This window comes from Callithrix jacchus, chromosome 3 (assembly GCF_049354715.1).
Source record: "Callithrix jacchus isolate 240 chromosome 3, calJac240_pri, whole genome shotgun sequence".
NCBI lineage: Eukaryota > Metazoa > Chordata > Mammalia > Primates > Cebidae > Callithrix > Callithrix jacchus.
In genome coordinates this window covers 14,995,419-15,017,807 of record NC_133504.1, presented here as the reverse complement: position 1 = coordinate 15,017,807, position 22,389 = coordinate 14,995,419, and the positions used below count along the sequence as shown (strand labels likewise).

Here is a 22,389-nt window from a genome sequence, read left to right as displayed (position 1 = left end):
CAAACTATCATCAGAGAATACTATAAACACCTCTAGGCAAATACACTAGAAAATCCAGAAGAAATGGATAAATTCCTAGATGCATACACCCTACCATGACTAAACCAGGAAGAAGCTGAATCCCTGAATAGACCAACAACAACCTCTGAAATTGAGGCATTAATTTCGTTGGGCTACCAACCAAAAAAAAAAAAAAAAAAAAAAAAAGCACAGGACCGCAGGACCAGACAGATTGACAGCTGAATTCTACCAGAAATACAAAGAGCTGGTACCATTCTGTCTGAAACTATTCCAAACAACTGAAAAGGAGGGACTACTCTCTAACTCATTTTATGAAGTCAGCATCATCCTAATATCAAAATTGGGGGGGAAAAAAACACAAGAAAAAAAGAAAACTTCAGGCCAATGTCCCTGATGAACATTGATGTGAAAATCCTCAATACTGGTGAACTGAATACAGCAACACATCAAAAAACTTATCTACCACATCAAGTAGGCTTCATTTGTGGAATGCAAGACTGGTTCAACATACACAAATCAATAAATGTAATCCATTACATAAACAGAACCAATTACAAAAAACACGATTACCTCAATAGATGCAGAAAAGCCCTTTGATAAAATTCAATATCCCTTCATGTTAAAAATTCTCAATAAACTAGATATTGATAGAACATATCTCAAAATAATAAGAGCTATTTATGACAAACCCACAGCCAATATCATATTGAATGGGCAAATGCTGGAAGCATTCCCTTTGAAAACCAGCACAAGATAAGGGTGCCCTCTATCATCACTCCTATTCAACATAGCATTGGAAGTTCTGGCCAGGGCAATCAGGTAAGAGAAAGAAATAAAGGGTATTCAAAGAGGAAGAAAATCAAGTTTTCTCTGTTTGCAGATAACATAATTTTAGAATTAGGAAACCCCATAATTTCAGCCCAAAATCTTGAACTGATAAGCAACTTTAACAGTCTCAGGATACAAAATCAAAGTGCAAAAATCACAAGCATTCCTTTACACCAATAGGCAATCAGAGAGGCAAATCATGAATGAACTCCCATTCAGAATTGCTACAAAACAATTAATATCTAAGAATACAGCTAACAAGGGATTTGAAGGACCTCTTCAAGGAGAACTACAAATCACTGCTCAAGGAAATAAGAGAAGACACAAAGAAGAGGAAAAACATTCCATCCTCATGGATAGGAAAAATTAATATAATTAAAATGACCATACTGCCCAAAGTAATTTATACATTCAATGCTATTCCCATCAAACTACCACTGACATTCTTCACAGAATTAGAAAAAAACTTTTAAATTTCATATGGAATCAAAGAAGACCTGTATAGCCAAGACAATCCTAAACAAAAATAAATAATAAATAATATATAAATTTATTTATTTAAAAAAATAAATAAAAAGCAGGAGTTGCAATTCTCACCTCTGATAAAATAGATTTTAAAGCAACAAAGATATAGTGGTAAAAGGATCAAAGCAACAAGAAGAGCTAATGATCCTAACACCCAGATACATACATAAGACCTATAAAGAGACTTAGACTCCCTAGACTCCCACACAATAATAGTGGGAGCCTTTGACATCAATATTAGATAGATCAATGAGACAGAAAATTAATAAGGATAACCAGGACTCGAACTCAGATCCGGAACAAGTAAACTTAATAAACATTTATAGAGCTCTCCACTTTAAATACATAAAATATACATTCTTGTCAGTACCACATCGCACCTACTCATAGGTTTAAATGAAATATTGATCGGCCATTATTAAGAAAAATTATTGGCATAAAAGAGGTTTTTAATACCCATTTTTGGAATAAAGCAACATTCCCATTCTCTCTCCCTCTTTTTCTTCCTTTCTTCCTCTCCTTCACTCCTTTTTCTTTCTTTCTTTCTCTCCTTTTTTTTCTAAAAAAAAAAAAATTACACCAAAAATATATCTTCTGAGATTTTGATTGGTGTTGCATTGAACCATAGATAAGGGGGAAAAAAAAGCTGGAGGTATTGTGTTACCTGACTTCAAACTACAAGGCTACAGTCACCAAAACAGCATGGTATTGGTACCAAAACAGACATATTAAAAAATGGAGCAGAACAGAAACCTTGGAAATAACATCACACATCTACAACCATCTGATCTGCAACAAACCTGACAAAAACCAACAATGGGGAAAGGAACTCTTATTCAGTAAATGCTGCTGGGAAAACTGGCTAGCCATACACACACAAAAAACCAGAAACTGGACTCCTTCCTTATATCTTATACAAAAATTAACTCAAGATGCATTTAAGACTTAAATGTAAAACCTAAAACCATAAACATCCTAGAAGAAAACCTAGGCAATACCGTTCAGGACATAGGCATAGGGAAAGACTTCATGACTAAAACACCAAAACCAATGGCAACAAAAGCCATAATTGACAAATGGGATCTAATTAAACTAAAGAGTTTTGCTTAGCAAAAGAAATTATCATCAGAGTGAACAGACAATCTACAGAACAGGAGAACATTTTTGCAATCTACCCATGTGACAAAGGTTTAATATCTAGAATTTACAAGGAATTGAAACATATTTATTAGAAAAAAACAAACGACCCCATCAAAAAGTGGGCAAAGGATATGAACAGACACTTTTCAAAAGAAGGCATTTACACAACCAACAAACATATGAAAAAAGACTCAACATCAGTGGTCATCAGAGAAATGCAAATCAAAACCATTATGAGATATCATCTCATTCCAGTCAGAATGGTGATTATTAAAATGTCAGGAAACAAGAGATGCTGGTGAGGCTGTGGAGAAATAGGAATACTTTTATGCTGTTGATGGAAACGTAAATTAGTTCAACTATTGTGGAAGACAGTGTGGTGATTTCTCAAGGATCTAGAACCAGAAATACTATTTGACCCAGCATTCCCATTACTGGTATATACCAAAAGAAATATAAATCATTCTACTATAAAGACACATGCACGTGTGTTTATTGCAGCACTATTTACGATAGTAAAGACATGAAACCAACTCAAATGCCCATCAATGATAGACTGGATAAAGAAAATGTGGTACATATACATCAAGGAATACTATGCATTTATAAAAAGGAATGAGATCATGTCCTGTGCAGGGACATAGATGAAGCGAAAGTCATCATCCTCAGCAAACTAACACAGGAACAGAAAACCAAACACCGCATGTTGTCACTCATAAGTGGGAGTTGAACATTGAGAACACATGGATACAGAGAGGGCAACAACACACACCAGGGCTTGTTGGGGGATGGGAGGTGAGGGGAGGGAACTTAGAGGACGGGTCATTAGGTGCTGCAAATTACCATGGCACACGTAATACCTTTGTGACAAACCTGCATGTTCTGTACATGTATCCCAATTTTTAAAGAAGAAATAAACAAATTTAAAAAGACAATAAAAATAAAAAATAAAAATCTTCCCCGCAAGAACTGTGAAGAATGTGAGACTTTACACCACTTGTAATCTAGCAATTTAGGCTGCCATTGTTTTGTGGATGTTAACAAAACCCATTAGCCTCCCACGTCAGCCACTTTATTTCAAGTCACAGGACCTTATTATTCATGGCACAGCAAGCAGCAAGAGTATAGTGTTGACATCAGTTCCTCTTGCCCACCGGGCAGCACTGAAGGGATGAAACTAATGTATGTGCTGTACACGCAGTAGTTTCATGTCATGGCTGAGGAACTCCAAGCTTTAGAAACCCAGATCTTTTACACTGGGCAGTAAGCTTACCTACGCTGTAGCCCGGAGGAAGATCGCTACGCTTATTTTGCTGAATAGTAAACAAGCCCATCCTCTGATCCAAAAACATTTCCATCTTCCAAGCTATTTGCTATACAAATATCCCTGAAAGGATAAGTCTATATAAAAAAAAGCAGCAAGACCCTCTTTTTGCAAAACAAAAACACAGGCATAAAAGACCCATGGAAAACTGCCAATCTTATTCACTCCTCATTTTTACAACATCTTGGCTTGTAATACATTTTCCCATTATGTCTACTGATCTATCAACCTTTGTGACTAATCTGATCAACAGAGGCTAGGACCAAATATATTCAATTTGTTTCCTACAGAACATAATGAAGTCTACTGTTAACAGGACTCCAAGCAATAGGATGAGGACAGCCTGCAGTATTGATTTCAACCATTCCTCCCAGAGTTCTGTACCCAATCAGTTGAACAATTCCTACAAACTATCAGCACCTGCCTTCCAGTGCTGAGGAAGTTTCATTGATCACTTTAGCTAAATTTAAGGGCAAATTTTGCATCACCCTTTCGAATTGGAGGACTCTCATTGTAGAAAGAGTTACCCTCAGATTATGCATAAATGATGAGTAACAATTACCCTCAGAGTATGCATATATTGCTCTGGGGAGTAGTTTCAAGTAATCGAGAGTAGCTTCACTGTGAAGGGATCTTTGCAGTCATCTGAGGAATACATGATCTGTTGGTGATATTTTTCTAAATCATTCTTTCGGTGCAACCCACTTGGCTTTCAGGAGGAAGGCAAGGTTATTCATGGCTTCCATACAAACTGTGCAATCCCATGAATTCTCATGGTGTCCTCTGAAAGAAAGTATTGTTCAAACTGTTGAGCCACTCCAAGTGATAGGTACATCATATGGGATGGAGGGACACAGGTTGACAGTGCCTCTAATGTGGCTTCCCATTGGCTTGTAAATCTTAGGCTTCCCAGTTTAATTTTATAATTGAATCTAGTCCTTAGTTTGGAAGGCACTACCTGAGAGCAGTCAGTGAAACTTGTCCAGGTTATCCATACCACAGCTAGATAGCATTTACCCACTCCACGGAAAGACTGCTTCAGTGTGGGGAGTACAGAAGACATCTGGAGGCATTGACAAGGAGGCAGGAACTGAGCCATCTCCTGCTGTTTCCAACAGACTTCTCAATATGGTTAGGGAGAATGGTGGTCAAATTGTGGTTAGAGCCCATAGGCTGGAGATGCCAGATCTATTAAAATGAAAGCTGCCTGCTACGGTTTGAAATGTCTGCAACAGACCATTTTCTTCTCCAATAGGCCTTTCCTTCATAAGGAAAGCACTAGGGGCAGATTTGAAGGGGACAGATCTTTAATGTCTTTCTTCCTATACCTCCCAGGGTCTAAGGTGTTCACGCTTCATGTTTCCGGGTTGCAGCGATTCCTATAGCTAAATATTTACCTTTTTCCAAATTATCCTCTACATACATTCAGACCTTTTGTCCAGAAGGGTCAGATGCAATAGAGAGAAAGTAATTTTTATAAAACAGAGAGACCCATTATATCTTCGAGTTTAGCCTCTGTGGGCCATCATAGTGGGACTTGGCAAGCAGTGTTCACAATGAATTGTCATTATTCTTGTCATAGTCTGACTGTGTTTCTATAATGGAATACCAAGGCAATTTATAAAGAAAAGAAATGTATTTGGCTCATCCTTCTACAGGCTCTATAAGAAGCTGGCATGAGCATCTGCTTCTGCTGAAGACCTCAGACTGCTTCCACTCATGGCAGAGAAGAGAGCAGGCAAGGTGTGTGAGATGCCAGACTGTTTTTAACAATCAGCTTTCCTGGGAACTATCAGATTGAAAACTCACTCACACTTTCCCCCCTCCCCTCACCACACTGGGAAGGCATTAATCCCTTCAAAAGGAATCTGCCCCAGGACCCAAACACCTCCAGTTATGCTCCATCTCCAACATTGGGGGTCAATTTCAACATGAGGTTTGGAGGGGACAAAAGCCCAAACTATAGGATTCCTCATGATCTATGAACATGCTGATTGCCGCCAAAATTAACCTATGTGGCTTAAGTTTAAATCTCCAGGAACCCTTTTAAATGAGACAACCACTTCATTTTCTGTTCTGCACCATTGGCACTAAGGCTGAACAGCCCAAGCGGCCCAAGAGACACCATCTGGTTTGCGCTTAGCCAAACTGTTAGTGAACCAGGACTAGGCACTTAGTTGATGGTGAAAATAAACTAGAGCTACACATATACGACTTTTACAAACATCATGTCGAGAAAATGATTTCCCCATACCTAAACTAATACTATATAATTTCATTTATAAAGTCCATATAAAGGTAAAAGTGAACCATTGTGTTTAGGGATACATATTTTGGTGCTAAAAACCACTCAAGTGTTTACTGGGTTAGTGGTTATCTTTGGGGGGCAAGAGGTATGACAAGGAGGGGGCCTTGCTCTATTTCTTAAACTCGAATGATCACTTTATAATAATTTGCTACGATATATACTTGTTTTGTGCATTTTTCAATATACTGTTAAGTTTCAAAATTTCTTAGAGGGGATAAATCCCTCAGTGTGTTAAGATATAAAAGAGTTAGAGTCTAAAATCAAATTACTTGATCTTGTGAGTTACCATAGTCAAATAAATCTTAAGCTAAATTAAGATCTAAATATGATTTTCCTAATTTCTTATTCTGCTCAGGTTCAGTCAGAGGGATTTTCCAGAAATTGAAAGAGTTGGAATTCCTGCAACCTTCCCAGCCTTGTTCTCATTTGAATGACTGTAATAACATTAGGATATGAAAAGCTGCATTAGCTCAATGCCAGGTCTCTTGTGCTCCTCATTTATCAAAGTGTCCAAAGAGACACAGGACATATAAGATTATCAGCAGCCCTGGCTCCATACCCAACAAATGCAGAAGACAAGCCAATCCTCTGCTGATGGCAATTATCCCAGGAAAAGTTCCATTCCTACCACCCTGTGTTAGTATTGCCAAAAGCCAAAGCAGAAGAAACTCAGTAGTATCAAGTGTAGGAGGCTGGATACAGACAATGTATATACATATATCTTGGTTTTATCTTCACCAATTGTCTGTCAAAAGATGCCAAATTGTACGGTATCTACAATTGTGAGCTTGTAGAGAAGAAATTTCTCAGCAAGAGCTTAATTTGGGTACTATAAATTTACCATATCTGGAAAAGAAAGCCTCCTATACATACTTTCTCCCTTTCAGAGGGAGAGAGTTTGTGACTAAAGTCTTTTTTTTTTTTTTTTTTAGAGAAGGGGTTTCACCATGTTGGCAAGGTTGGTCTCGAACTGCTGACTTCAGGTGCTCTGCCCACCTCAGCCTCCTAAAATGCTGGGATTACAAGCATGAGCCACCATGCCCAGCCAACTTAAGTCTTTTTGCAGAGATTTGAATGCAATGTTGACAGTTCTAGTCAAAAATCTTGTTTAAGATGCTTCCTTCCTTCCCTCCTTCCTTCCTTCTTTCCTCCCTTCCTTCCCTCCTTCCTTCCTTCTCTTTCTTTCTCTTCTATTCTCTCCCTCCCTTCTTTCTTTCTCCCTTTCTTCCTTTCTTTTTCTTTTTTCTCTTCTTTCTCTTATTTTCTCTGTCCTTCCCTCCATCCCTCCTCTCTCCCTCTCTTCCTTCCTTCCTCCCCCTCCCTCTCTCTCTCCCTTCTTCTTCTTTCTTTCCTTTTATTTTCTTTCTTCTTTTAAGTTAAGGTCTTGCTGTGTCACCCAGGCTGGAGTGGCAGTGGCAGGAACACAGGTCACTGTAGCCTAGACCACCTGGGCTAAAGCAATCCTCCCAATTCAGTCTCCTGAATAGCTAGAACTACATACAGCATGCATCACCATGCCTGGCTAATTTTTGTATTTTTGGTAAAGATGAGGCCTCCCTATGTTGCCAGGCTGCTCTTGGACTCCTAGGTTCAAGCAATCCTCCCCGTGTTGGGATTACAGGCATGAGCCCCGTGCCCGTCTAAATATTTTTACTTTCAAACCAGTAAAACATCATAATTTCTATTTCCCTTTTGAGCCTCGTATTTCTGACACTAAAGCTTTATGTGTGAGCTCTAGAAGGTATTACGGCCTCCTGAGTATCTGGTAACTAATCATTTTTAGTCCTGTGCATCAGAAGTTCCTTCTCTGTCTTTTTTTATGGAACTGCTTAGGTTTAAGAAATTAGAATTGAGAGAAAGTGTTCACCAAGTTCTCCGCCTTTGTTTCACCTAGAAAATGGCCCTCAACAAAATCCTGAACTGAAGCTGCACTGAGGAATGTTAATGCCTCCTCCCTGAGAAATCTGGAGAGCCCATGTAGATTTCTCCAGCTGCTATCTTTTGACCACTTTGAATTCTGCAATCATCTCAAGGATGTTCCCCCAATCAGGGTGGTGCAAGTCTGACCGGCAGCTTGGCTCTACGCTTCATTCCCATATGGCCCTTTGCCGTTTAGCCATTGGTTCTTCGGTATTTTTATATTTGATCCCACAGATCAGCCACATGAACCAAGGTTATCGTTCCACAGTGCCTCTTGCACCTCAGCATAGAATTTGGGGCATCCCAGTTTCAAATGTGGAATTGTATCAGTGTTTGGTAGGAACAAAGCTGTCAGTTGTCCTGTCCTGTAAAAGCAGCAGATACATTCTATGTCCTGACATCTAAAAGGTCTGTATGCAGAAAGAACTTCCCCTGTAAAGAATCCTCATTCCATCTCATGTCACACTAGCGCCTGTTGAGGTCCTTGGCTCTGGAAATGTTTGCCAAGTGTGCCCTAAGGGAAAGCTGTAGCAACCTGTGCCCTGAGACTACACCCTTGCTGATGTCTTATGGCTCTACCTCAGAGCGAGGCTGTACATGTGCTGTTTGCTAGGAGCTTCTCAACGCTTGTAATTCAGCCTTCATTAGCAGCGACTACTCACCCGTGGAAAGAACAGAGTGACCATAAGGTACATGCGTCCATCAGACCAACATCCACATGAACGACTTCACTGAGGTCAGAGCAGTGAAAAGCCGACTGCACCACGCTAAATGGCTGACCAGACGAATAAATGCCTCCCCAGACCAAGCAGCAGTGTAATTATGACTTTCGTGGGTCTGTGCACTTCTGCCTTTCGAAGCTCCTTTCATGAAAAATTCTGAGGTGCTATTAAAAAATATGAAAAGTTACATTTTACAACAGCATTGTTATAAATAACACATCCAAGCTGGATTAACTTCTTCAGAGTTTAAAGCAATGAAAAAATTTTTGTGGCCCCCCGAAAGTGTCATGGGCCTTAGGCATTATGTCTACTGAGACTACAGATTCAGTAGCCCCAGCGCCAGGTCAACATGCCCCGCTTACACGAAAGTCTAAGCCTGAAGTCCAGACTTAATCACTCCACATGGGGTTTTGTTCTTTATAACATATTTCTCAGTGATCCTGGCCAACGTAACAAAACGGTGACGTTCTGAGGGAGCCAAATAAATAACACCTCAATACTCCCACAGAAAAAAGGCAAATAAGAAGATGAGAATCAAAGTTTCACCATTACCACTAATAGACGCTAGGGTAAAGAATACCATCCAACTGACTCTTACATTTACCACATAAAAATTGGGAAGGCCGGGCTTGGTGGTTTATGCCTATAATCCCAGCACTTTGGAAGGCCAAGGCAGGCAGATCGCCTGAGGTCAAGAGTTCAAGACCAGCCTGGCCAACATGGTAAAACCTCTACTAAAAATACAAAAAAAGATAGCCAGGTGTGGTGGCAGGTGCCTGTAATCCCAGCTACTCCAGAGGCTGAGGCAGGAGAATCGCTTGAACCCATGAGGTGAAGGTAGTGAGCTGAGATCACACTACTGCACTACTGGGTGATGAGTGAAATCATCTCAACAAAAGAAAAAAATAATTGGAAAATGTATCTCCCAGTCTCAGGCAATGCTGGACTAAAGCAGATTGCTCCATAAGGCACAGAAATGCTTGCTCCCACAGAAACAGCAGAGAATGCCCTCTCCTGATAAGAAACTAGCTCCTACAAGGGAAACTATGAAATAGGGAAGCTGAGGTGGGCATGCCCAGATTTTTCTCCAAAGACTTATCAATGAGATTAGTCACTATGTGATAGACACATCTGACAGCAATAACTTAAACATACCCTGAGAATGACCCTATGGTCTGAGGTAAGGACACTCATGTCGTATCTATTAGGAACATTTGAATCACTAGCCCATTCTGTGGAACAGGGGCTGTACTGAAGATGGAGGACTTTTGTTTTGCGTTGAATGAAGGTTGCCAGAAGGAGGTTGCTAAAGGGAGGGTGATGAGTAAAAATGCTCTATCAATTGCATGCTTTTTACAAGTGGCTGAAGTTCTCCTCTCCAGCCTACCCACACTAGACCACCCTGTGTGTAAATCCCTTCAATTAACCCTACATCTTGTCCACTGACTCTGGGTTTCCTTTTCAGCCCCTCAAACATAGTGTTATCCCTACTGAAGTCAATGGGAGTCTGGCACAAGAGTCACTTGATGTTGGGGATCAGGAAAGAGAGGAAGTCAACAAAGTAGTGGAGAGAGACACCAACTGAGTCTCCATGCCTAGGAAAAAGAATCAGCCCAGAAGATGCATTTCTCTGAAAAGAGTCCATGTCAAATGGTAAGAACCTTTAGGGGCGCTCAAAGGATTGGCAGAGTAGGAGAGGGATTATGTTCAACATCATTTTGACATTTTAAGTGTATTCTACAAGCAGAAGAATGAAGGAATGAAGCCAAAGTTTTATGTCTTATACTTGATAAACCAATAATACTTATTAAAATGGTTATGCCTGAATCTTATAAAAGAAGGGTGGTTAAAAACTTTGCAGTATTTTTTTCAATATATGTAATAGACGAATAGGCTTTAATTCCTGGTAGAGTTTACTAAACAATTATAGTATATATAAAAAGAAAATAATTCCTTGCACTTGAGTTTCTACTGATTAGCAGCACTAAAGATAAAGAAAGTAAATAATATTCTTTAATGAAATTATTCTCTACTGCTACAGAAGAATTCTGGTCTAATTCCATTCTCAAATATCTGTGACATTCACTATTCAGTCAAAAAACATGCCTTAAGGGCTTTCAATGCTTAACTGAGAATATAGTGATAAGCAACAATTTTTGTCTTCATGGAATTTAAATTTCTGCATCCGAAAGGAGCTCAAAAGGCTCAAATACTGAAAGGAAATTATATTCAAGTTTTTATCCACACTTCTCTCCATGAAAAACAAAACACCCAAATATTATTTGTAAAACAATGAGAAGACAAATATAGCCTTTGAATTCCTGGAACTACATTGACCGGAAAATTGACCTGTATTGGTCATTTACGAATCATATACATTATTGCTAACTCACTTTTCTCTTTTATATACGATGTGTAGATACAGCAAGGAATTGCCATAAAATCAGGTCTTAGTCAGCAAGGGACGGCTTTGCTCAACGGTAGTTTAATTGGAATACATATTGCACAACATTCCCTTTTGGAAACTTCTTTTATTTTAAAGTCCTGAGGTTTTCTCCTTGCTCACTTTTATCTTATGATAATCTACTTTATCAGTTAACTTCCAGCTTGGCCAAGACACATTTAGTCTTAATGGAGTGTTGATTTGTGTCACCAATAACCTTCCGGCAAAGGTTGCTAATGAAATTTATGTTATGGGCCTTGTATAATTGTGTGAGGTGACCTTCTAAGGTAATTATCATTTAAATTTACTTCAGCCAGGTACCCTTTCCAATAACCATACACTTAGGCTTTCTTTGTAATCCATTTTTTTTTGTTTCTTTTTTAAATCTTGTCCCTGAACAAGACATTGGTGGCTGTTTTTGATTTACTTATTATTATCATATTAATGGTAACAATGTCATACTTTTCCAGGAAGACAGTTGCTGTAATAATTACTTTCCTCTTAGTAACTATATTAAGCTTGTTTTAATACATTATTATACAAGTTAATTATGTATTAATTAGGTAATTGCCACAGTATGACCAATACATAATCAATTTGATCAGTCTGAACTGAACGATCATGAAGCTTCTATAATGCAAAAGCATGGTGATGATTTACATTACTTCATTCAATATAGACTTATCAAGTGCATACTGTATGCCAGCACTATATTAGACATCAGAAGGACAAGTGTTGGCAAAACAGGTTTCCCTTTTTTCATGGACCTTATATCCTTGTGAAGAAGTCACATAATAATGATTTGAAAGATAAACAAAGACTGATGATTGCTATGTAAGAAGTAAATGCAGTGTTGGAAATAAATAACAGTGCTGACCCACAATTAGGAAGAAAGGGGATATTTTTGGAGGAAGCAGTATTTAAGCAGAGACCTGAAGACTCAGAGACAGAGTGCCAGCCAAATAAAGAGCTGGGGACAAGCTTTCCAGGCACAGGACAGACAGTTCAAGAATCCTGCGGTAGTAAAGGATTTGAGTTTCCTAGGAACTGACATACTGAAGGCTAGTATGCCTGCAGAGTGAGCGAGGGAAGTAAGGCATGGGCTGGTGCTTGAGAAGTCAGCAGGGCCCACTGTTTTGGGCCACGTGTGATCCTGTGATGCACCACCCAGATTTCCCCACAGAACTTAAGCCCTTATTCTCCCAGCTGTGGGTGGTGCTGCCTGCTGATGGTCTTCAGCTGTCTTCTTTGCCTTTCACTGCCCTAATCAACCTCTCAAAGATTGCTTGAGGAACCCAAACTGCAAAACCACAGTAAACACAGGGATTTTACACTAAGTTAAAATGGGAGGCTATGGAAAGGCTTTAATAAAAGCAAGGGAGGATCACTTTACTTGGTATTTCTAATAGAAAGGGCAGAATAGAATTGGATGTCTGGTTAGGAAGCTATTACAGCAATCCCAGTGAGATGCTGATGGCTGGAATGAGGGCAATGGGAGTAGAAACTGAGAAAAGTGGATAAAGACAAGACACATTGAGGGGTGGAACTGGTGATTGGCTAGTGAGAGAAAGAAAGCACCAAACAATAACACCAAAGAGATAGTACAACGAAATTTTGGATGTGCAGTAGCAGAAAATTTAGGGCACCTGAATTCAATACTGATTTGTGAAGCTTGAATACAACTGTGTAAAGTACTGAGAAAAGACCCATGCTTAACATTCTGTGAAATATTTTGGCAGCCGGGCGTGGTGACTCAAGCCTGTAATCCCAGTACTTTGGGAGGCCGAGGCGGGTGGATCATGAGGTCAAGAGAGCGAGACCATCCTGGCCAACATGGTGAAACCCCGTCTCTACTAAAAACAATTAGCTGGGCATTGGTGGCAGGCACCTGTAGTCCCAGCTACTTGGGAGGCTGAGGCAGGAGAATTGCTTGAACCCGGGAGGCAGAGGTTGCAGTGAGCCGAGATCACGCTACTGCACTCCAGCCTGGTGCCTGGTAACAGAGCAAGACTCTGTGTCAAAATAATAATAATAATAATATTTTGGCTTCATTGCAGAAATTATCCCCAAAGAAATGTGTAATCAGTATGAATCGAACACCATGGCCTCAAATGATTATATTACATATTCTAGTTTTTTATACTCAATAGTGTTTGAAAATAAATAATTGCAAATGTGTTGCTATCTGACACTTCGTAGCTAAGCGGAGCTTAAATATTGTAAACTGAATTAATGAAGGTAAGAGAACATGGTTCACAGTTCTTATGATGCACTAGCATAGTCTCAGAAGTCAATAATGGCTTGATATTCCAGAAAACAGACTTGTACTGTTAAGTCTAAGGCCACAAAAGTCATTTTTAAATAGGTATTATACAAAGTCAGCATTTGTAAATGACTATGGAATAAAAGAGAGTAGAAATTAAATAGCTCCAGAAACATTCGGAGTTATTTTTAGAGTAGGTTTGCACTAACCTAAAATTAAAAAGAAATAAATAAATAAAGCTCTGGTTTATCAATTATTTTTCACTAAGATTCCTGATCTATCATACTGGGTATACTTTGCCAGTGAATGTTTCTGGTTGTAGAGATTAGAATCCATGCCTGCTAGTTTAAGTAGAAAGAGATTTATGAAGAGATAATTAGGAAGTTGTCCAATCACTGAAAGCACAGGTGGGGCAAACCTAGGTTGACCTAGGAACAGCTTCCAAGACCACATAATAGAAATGGCCTGTTGGGGGAGAGGCGAATTCAACTGACTTCAGATTTATGCTACCTCTACCATAATCTAGAATGAACTGCTGCCACCTATGACCACCCAAACTACACTGCTTCTGCTGTGATTCCAGAAGCACTTCACTTACCCTTAAACTCAGAAACACTCATGTCTGCAAATATGGATGTCCCTGCACTATCCTGTCAGGGAGTTGATCAACTCAAGGGCTCATTAAGTTGCATCTGATTGGAGAACTCTAAGTCACATGTCTACTCTCAACAGCAAGTTGTGCTGGAAGATACAGTTTTTTCAGTTCTGCACTGGGGAGGCACAATGCACAATGTGGGAAACTATCACCACATGGAGAAATCACTGAGAAAAAATCTTCCATAACTGATAGACATGAATGACTAAGGTCCATCACAATTAACATTCCAAAATCTTCCTTCACTCGCGGTTGAGTGTTATTAATATCATTAATATACCCTATTTTCCACTGGATAACACATACTAACCCCTGAAATAAATTTTAGAAAAATTCAGGAAACAAATATTGTATATGCCTGGGTTAGAATGTTCCTTATGAATAATTTATTGAAACGTACATTAATATCTTCAGTAATGAATCAACTACCCCCTTTTTTAGCAAAGTCAGATATTACAAAGATTTTCAACAAAAATCCTGGCCTACACCACAGATCTCTTTCTACTTAAACTAGCAGGCATGGATTCTAATCTCTACAACCAGAAACATTCACTGGCAAAGTATACCCAGTATGATAGATCAGGAATCTTAGTGAAAAATAATTGATAAACCAGAGCTTTATTTATTTATTTCTTTTTAATTTTAGGTTAGTGCAAACCTACTCTAAAAATAACTCCGAATGTTTCTGGAGCTATTTAATTTCTACTCTCTTTTATTCCATAGTCATTTACAAATGCTGACTTTGTATAATACCTATTTAAAAATGATTTTTGTGGCCTTAGACTTAACAGTACAAGTCTGTTTTCTGGAATATCAAGCCATTATTGACTTCTGAGACTATGCTAGTGCATCATAAGAACCGTGAACCATGTTCTCTTACCTTCATTAATTCAGTTTACAATATTTAAGCTCCGCTTAGCTATGAAGTGTCAGATAGCAACACATTTGCAATTATTTATTTTCAAACACTATTGAGTATAAAAAACTAGAATATGTAACATAATCATTTGTGGCCATGGTTTTCGATTCATACTGATTACCAGATAGGATGCTGCTTAAGAGACTTCTTCATTGCATGTTAGATATAAAACTGACTGACAGTACTTTAACAATTCCACTGGGTCCTCAAATAACTCACTCCAAGGTAAATTAGAGACAGTGAGGAATCGTTTCATTGGACATGTCTGGGAACCATCCACGGTCAACAAGCCCAGTGAGCTGGAGTTCAGGATTTTCTATTTTCTTTGCTTCCACAGTGAATTTTTTAGCATGTGAATTTCAGAACCGGCTGGACTGGCATTAGTCCTTTTGGCATAGAGTATCTCCTAGAGTTTCCAGTACAAGGCTCTATTTGAATCCTTCCAATAGTAATAGAGATTTTGCCTGCTTTTGTTCAACTTTCTTTTAATAGTTTATCTTCTTTGTTACCAAGAATCATAATGACCCTAAACCAGACACAAGGAAAACCTCAATGGAAACATCACACCAGTGTTTCCTGGCCTACACCACAGATCCCTACTCTTTCACATCGTTGGCTTAGCTGAAACATTGTTATTTTTTGTTTTGCCCAGTCTAATATTATTGCACTTAGGTATAATAATTCTATTAGCATATATATATATATATATATATATATATATACACACACAGACATATATATAGTTGTTTCCAAATCACATGAAAACATATTTTCATGTTTATTTCTTATAACACAGCAAGTGAACAAAAGAATGTAGACTAGAAATAAAAATGGCCATCTAGATTCTTATACTACATTATCTAAAAAGTTACCTTCAATCATTAAATATTTTACTTTTACTTAAGCAATAATGACAGTCCCTCACAGAGAATTCTTCTTTTGAGGTTTCTACTAAATAGTTCTACTTAAAATAGCAGGGCTTAGTCAACATCTGAGAATGCATTACGAGTGTAGGCGGCAAAATGACTCACAAAATGGTAAACATATGAAGAAGCCAACCCTTTACAAGATTAATAACAGTATACAACAAATGACAAAGTAAGCATCTATCTCCACTACCTCTTACCTGGGAGTATTTCTCTAGATTTTAAATAAAATTCCATACAGATCATCTATAAGTTTATACTGAAGAATGTATATGCTTTGATTGTGTCTACTCATTTTCATTGTGTCACAAAGCTGTTGAACTTTATACAGAACTTCAGTTTAGTACATTTATTTGCTATAGGTGTAAAGACCAGAGATTCTAGCATTTACTGCATTCACTCAGCTTCCTCTTCTGACCCTTTCCATCTGAGATTTTTCTTTACCATCCTACCTCTTTTTCTTTCTTCATACCCTTAGTATATAAAAAAAGAAGAGGGCCGGGCGCCGTGGCTCACGCCTGTAATCCCAGCACTTCGGGAGGCTGAGGCGGGTGGATCACGAGGTCAAGAGATCGAGACCATCCTGGTCAACATGGTGAAACCCCGTCTCTACTGAAAATACAAAAAATTAGCTGGGCATGGTGGCGCATGCCTGTAATCCCAGCTACTCAGGAGGCTGAGGCAGGAGAATAGCCTGAACACAGGAGGCGGAGGATGCAGTGAGCCAGGAGATCGCGTCATTGCACTCCAGCCTGGGTAACAAGAGCGAAACTCCGTCTCAAAAAGAAGAAGAAGGAAGAAGGAAGAAGGAAGAAGGAAGAAGGAAGAAGAAAGAAGAAGAAGAAGAAGAAGAAGAAGAAGAAGAAGAAGAAGAAGAAGAAGAAGAAGAAGAAGAAGGAGGAGGAGGAGAAGGAGAAGAAAAGGAGGAGGAGGAGGAAATCAGCGGAAGAAGAAGAAGAGGAAGAAGAAGGAGGAGGAGGAGGAGGAGGAGGAGAAGAAATAATCAGCAAAGAGGACCCCCAGGTTCCATCTGTATGGATTACTGGTAAGTTTAATACCTTTAGTGCTAATTCCTAACAATAGCTCTTATCTGCATAGTAAAAGGCCTCCGTACATCCCATTTCTTACATCCTTCTAGATATCCCAGAGTAAGTTAAACACTGTCAGCAGTTCTCTCCCTCAAAGCTCTGTTAGCCCATATACTATAGAACCAGTCTGGGACACTCTAGTTAATGTTTCTCTCATCCTGTGACTTAGATCACCCATAGAATGGCATGGATGCCTTTTTGCCCTGTACCTTTCGGTCATCTCTCTCTATGCCTGCACCTTTCCCCTATGGCCCTGACCCCATCTGCCTCAAGATCTAGTCATCTATATTCACTACTATCACCATTAAGTAGGAAAACACTTTTTCTTTAAGAGTTATTCTTGGCAAGGCACAGTAGGGGTATGTTGGGTTCTTAGTATTTATTTTGGTTAATTAATCTTGAATGTACACACGGGTATTCTAAATCCAAGAAAACTTTGTTAGTAGTTTACAAATAATGAAATTATTGGACCATTTCCCTAGAACGTACCCTGGAACAAAGGGATGAAAGCAGCTGGAAACATCGCCTTCATGAGTGGCCAGACACTCCACAGGTTAAAAAAAAGAGAACAAGTTTTATTCTTTTATATACTTAAGAGAGATGACCTGCCTACTCATTTCCTAAGAGGAAAGAGAAGAACAAAACCAAAATATTTGTTCCTTAGAAACGGGATGGAGGCTGGGCATGGTGGCTCAGGCCCGTAATCCCAGCACTTTGGGTGGCTGAGGTGGGAGGATCAGTCGAGCCCAGGAGTTTCAAGACCAGCCTGGGCAATATGGTGAGACCTCATCTCTACCAAAAATTAAAAAATAAGCCGAGTGTGATGGCACATGTCTGTAGTCCCAGATATTTGGGAGGCTGAGGTGGGAGGATTGCTTGAGCCCAGGAGGCGGAGGCTACAGTAAGCCAAGATTGTGCCACTGCATTCCTGCTTGGGTGACAGAGGGAGACCTTGTCTCAAAAAATAAAAATAAAGAGAGAAAGTAATAGAAATGGAATGGAAAGAAGGCTGGGGCTGGGTTCTCACCCTAACCCTTGGGAATGTAAATATGTCTTTCTAGATAAACTCAGATCCTGTTTTTACATAGCAAAAGACAGGAATCCCAAATATAGGAGATGTCTAAATTTGGGATTCCTGTCTTTTGCTATATAAATACCTAGAAGATAGGGCTCTAGTCCTTAGGACTTAACTTAGGGACCTAGTCTAGCCGTAACCATTTGGCTTACAAGAAGACAGGGAAAGTGTTATATTTTCAAATCAGAGCAATCCATTAGACAAACAGAAATAGATCCACTTCTCCTAGTGTGTGAAGAGTAAAATGCTTCAGGTGAAGTCAGAGCAAAGATTCCTGATCTGCGTATCAGACTCCTCTCCTTGCCTTAGGAAAAACTAGGAAAGTGTTATTTCCCCAGAGAGTCTGCATCCTTTTCTCAGAACAGAATTATTTGAATTGTTAGTGTGAAAAGAAAATCTTGGAACACCAAAATTGCTAAGCTAAAGGGGAAAGTCAAGCTGGGAACTGCTCAGAGCAACCTGCCACCCATTCTATTCAAAGTTACCCCTCTAGTCACTGAGATAGATGCATATCTGATTGCCTCCTCTGGAAAGGCTTATCAGAAACTCAAAAGAAGTCAACCATTTGTCTCTCACCTACTTGTGAACTGCAAGCCCCTCCCTGCTTCCAGTGAGTTGTTCCCTCCTTTCTGGACCTAACCAATTACTTCTTATGTATATTAATTGATGTCTCATGTCTCCCTAAAATGTATAAAATCAAGCTGTGCCCCAACCACCTTGGGCAGGCACATGTTCTATGCATCGTCATGGGTATGCATCGTCAACCATGGCAAAGTAAACCTTTTTTTTGAGACAGAGTCTAGCTCTGTCACCTAGGCTGGAGGGCAGTGGCATGATCTTGGCTCACTGCAACCTCTGCCTCCTGGGTTCAAGCGATTCTCCAGCCTCAGCCTCCCGAGTATTTGGAACTACAGGCGCCCACCACCATGCAGCTTTTTTTTTTTTGTATTTTTAGTAGAGATGAGGTTTCACTGTGTTGACCAGGCTGGTCTCCAAATCCTGACTTCATGATCTCCCCGCCTTGGCCTCCCAAAGTGCTGGGATTACAGGCGTGAGCCACTGCGCCCGGCTGGTGACAGTGTCTTGTGCTCACTACTTCTTCACTTAAAGTGACATTTTCTGCCCTGTCAGGATCCTTGTTCTTTCTGGCTATAACTGTCATCAGCATTTTCTGTGTCCTCCCTCTGACTGTCTATAAGCCACAATTATGGGCAAGATTTGAGTTCTTTTCTATGAGATTCTTGGTTTTCAAGAAAATCCTGAGTTAGGATAAAATATGGTAGAGTGTCACCTGGTTCTACACGTAGGTGTCCATGGGCTGTTGCTCATGTGTTACTACTTACAACCTAGAGACGATGTATAAGATGAATGTGGTTCATAATAAAATAGCTAGACGGAATAGATCATAACTGTGTCAGCTGTGGTGAAGGCACTAAAAATTAAGCGATTTTTCTTTTCTGAATTAACAGATAATGACAATAATCCCATATTATTATTTGTATTAGATTATTCTTTCAAATATACTTATTATTCCTTGTGTCAAACATACTGTTTTCTTCCCAAGTCATTTTGTATGAAGTAATAGCCCCCTACACTCTGGCATAATAAAGCAACCAACTCATATTGCAAGTTTGTTTTTTTTTTCTGAGACAGTTAACATATATGCAATTTTGCTATTTTATTATAAACTATATTCATCTTATTCATTATCTTTAGGTTTTAAATAGTAGCTGCACTTGTAGTTAAACGTTATTTTAATTCTCCATAGAATATCTTATATACAAGATTATAAAACTTTAAAAATTCTTTCCATGCAGTTTCTGATTACTCATAATACCCCGTTAACTACTGAACTGTGTTCCCACCCCCGCAAATTCCTGTGTTGAAGCTCAAACCCTCAGTGTGATTGTGTCTGGAGTGTGGCCTATAAAAAGGCAGTAAAGGTTAGGTGAGTCACAAGAGTGAGTCTTAATCCAGGACGACTGGTGTCCTCGTAAGACAAGGAAAAGACCTAAGAGCGCTGTCTCTCCCTGAGTGCACAAGGAGAAAAGGCTCTCCGAAGATTCAGTTAGAAGGCAGCCTTCCACAAGCCAGGAAGAGAGGCCTCACTAGAAACCAGTCTTAAGGGCATCTTGATCTTGGAATTCTAGAACTGTGACAAAATTAATTTCTGTTGTTTAAGCCACTCAGTCCGTGGTAGTGAGGCCTGGCTGGGCACGGTGGCTCATGCCTGTAATCCCAGCACTCTGGCATAATAGGGAAGGATACTGACAGGAAGAAGTCAGTCAGCTGTGGCATTCCTCTGTCTGCCAACAGCTTATTTTTATTTTTTTAGAGACAGGGTCTCACTCTGTTGTTCAGGTTGGAGTATGGTGGTGCCATCATAGCTCACTGCACCCTCAAACTTATGGTCTTAAGCAATCCTCCTGCTTCAGCCTCTGAAACCACTGAGATTACAGGTGTGATCCATTGTGCCCAGGCTTGTCTGGGCAACGACTTAAGGAAAGTATATTAGCTTGGAGCTTCACATGGCATTAAACTATCCTATGTAGTGGTTTGAATGAAACAGAAATTCATGACTCCCCCTCATTTGAAAGAAGTGAGGAAGGAGCTAGCCAGGGGCCAGGATGGTGTTACAGCTATCAAGCACTCAGGGTTCACATTGCCTTGTTATCTTCACATGTGGCTGTAGATCTTCAGATCATATTCACACTGCAGTAGCAGGAAGCAAGAAGAGGCAGGGAAAGGCATACCCCTTCCTTGAAAGAATATAGCCTGGATGTCACTTCCACTTACATCTACTGCCAAAACAGCTACAAGGCCACATCTGGTTATTAGGAAAGCTGGGAAATGTGATCTTTGTGCCAGGTGGTTCTGTGCCCCACTAAAAACTTGGAATCTTGGGTCTTGGTGCACAACCCTCTGCCACAGTGCACCAATTGGCCTGAAGGGAAGGACTCAGTCCTAGCGTACTCTTTTCCTCTCCAGCTGGACATGAACACGAAGACAAGAAATCCTAGTTGCAACTCTTTGAGAGAAAAATAAACATCTAATTTGTCTGAGACTTCTTATAACCATAAAAAGACTCAGGCTTAAAAGGAAATTGATACTGTGGAGAGCAGAGCAAAAAACAAGGACCCAGGGACCTGATAATATGGTTTACCCACTGAAACCACCAACAGCAAAACCTGCTCTAGCTCCATGAGCTACTATGAGAGAGAAGAAACTTCTTTACTGAGCACGCCACTTTGGTTCAGAGTTGCTTTTCCTTGTAGCTGAAAGCATCTCAACTAAATTCACTATAGGCACCCTACACACTCAGTCTCTGTTATAATTCATCTTAGTGACCTCTTCTTTTCCTTTAGAGTCCTCATTATAATTTTGAATCCTTTATTTGTTACTTGCTTGAAGTTTATCTCCTCTGCTAGGCTGTGAGCCAGGACTTTTGGGTCTAGATTTTTTTGCACTTTATTGTATACCTAGTGAATGAAACGAAATGGCTAGCATGACGCTTGGTATACACTAGGTGTGGAAGTAAATGGTTGCTATCATAAAAATGTTGTTGACTAATAAGTCTTGCTCATTCAAAGAGATGACTTCTCCTTAAAGGTAGTGTTAAAGCCACATGATGTAATGAAGAAGGGCAGTTTAGGGAGTCATTTTCTCCTTTATTCTGTAGAATTTTGTCATATACTATTTATTTCAGCTACATCAAAGATCTACTTTACAGTTTCAGTGTGACCTCAACTTTGAATATTGGGCTACTTTGTGCTATAGCTGGATCTTATAAGGAAGAACTGCAACATGAAAAAGGGTGAGTTCGTGTCCTTTATAGGGACATGGGTGAAACTGGAAACCATTATTCTCAGCAAATTGACACAAGAACAGAAAACCAACCACCTCATGTTCTCACTCATAAGTGGGTGTTAAACAATGAGAACACACGGGCACAGGGAGGGGAACGTCACACACCAGGGTCTAGTGGGTGGCGGGCTAGGGAAGGAATAGCAGGGTGTGGGGGCACTGGGGAGGGATAGCATTAGGAGAAATACCTATGTAGATAACGGGGGGATGAATGCAGCAAACCACCACCATGGCATGTGTATACCTATGTAACCTTCCTGCACGATCTGGACATGTACTCCAGAACTTAAATGTAATAAATTTTAAAAATCAATTAATTTTAAAAAAAGGAATAACTGCAGAGCTGGACACCCAGGTGACATCGCAGC

The 22,389-nt window shown here is 39.6% G+C and overlaps 1 protein-coding gene across 4 annotated transcripts in view; it reads right to left on the bottom strand.

The window, feature by feature from the left end:
• ASB5 (ankyrin repeat and SOCS box containing 5) overlaps window positions 1-22,389 on the bottom strand; it is a 115,815-nt gene that overhangs the window by 86,633 nt on the left and 6,793 nt on the right. For 2 of the 4 annotated variants that reach the window (XM_078366230.1, XM_078366231.1), the window contains exon 2: window positions 8,729-8,952. The exons of the other annotated variants lie outside the window; for them this stretch is intronic. In XM_078366230.1, coding sequence (XP_078222356.1) covers window positions 8,729-8,761 — 33 coding nt within the window. In that variant the 5' untranslated portion in view covers window positions 8,762-8,952. The remainder of the gene's footprint in view (window positions 1-8,728; window positions 8,953-22,389) is intronic. 4 annotated transcript variants of the gene reach the window in all.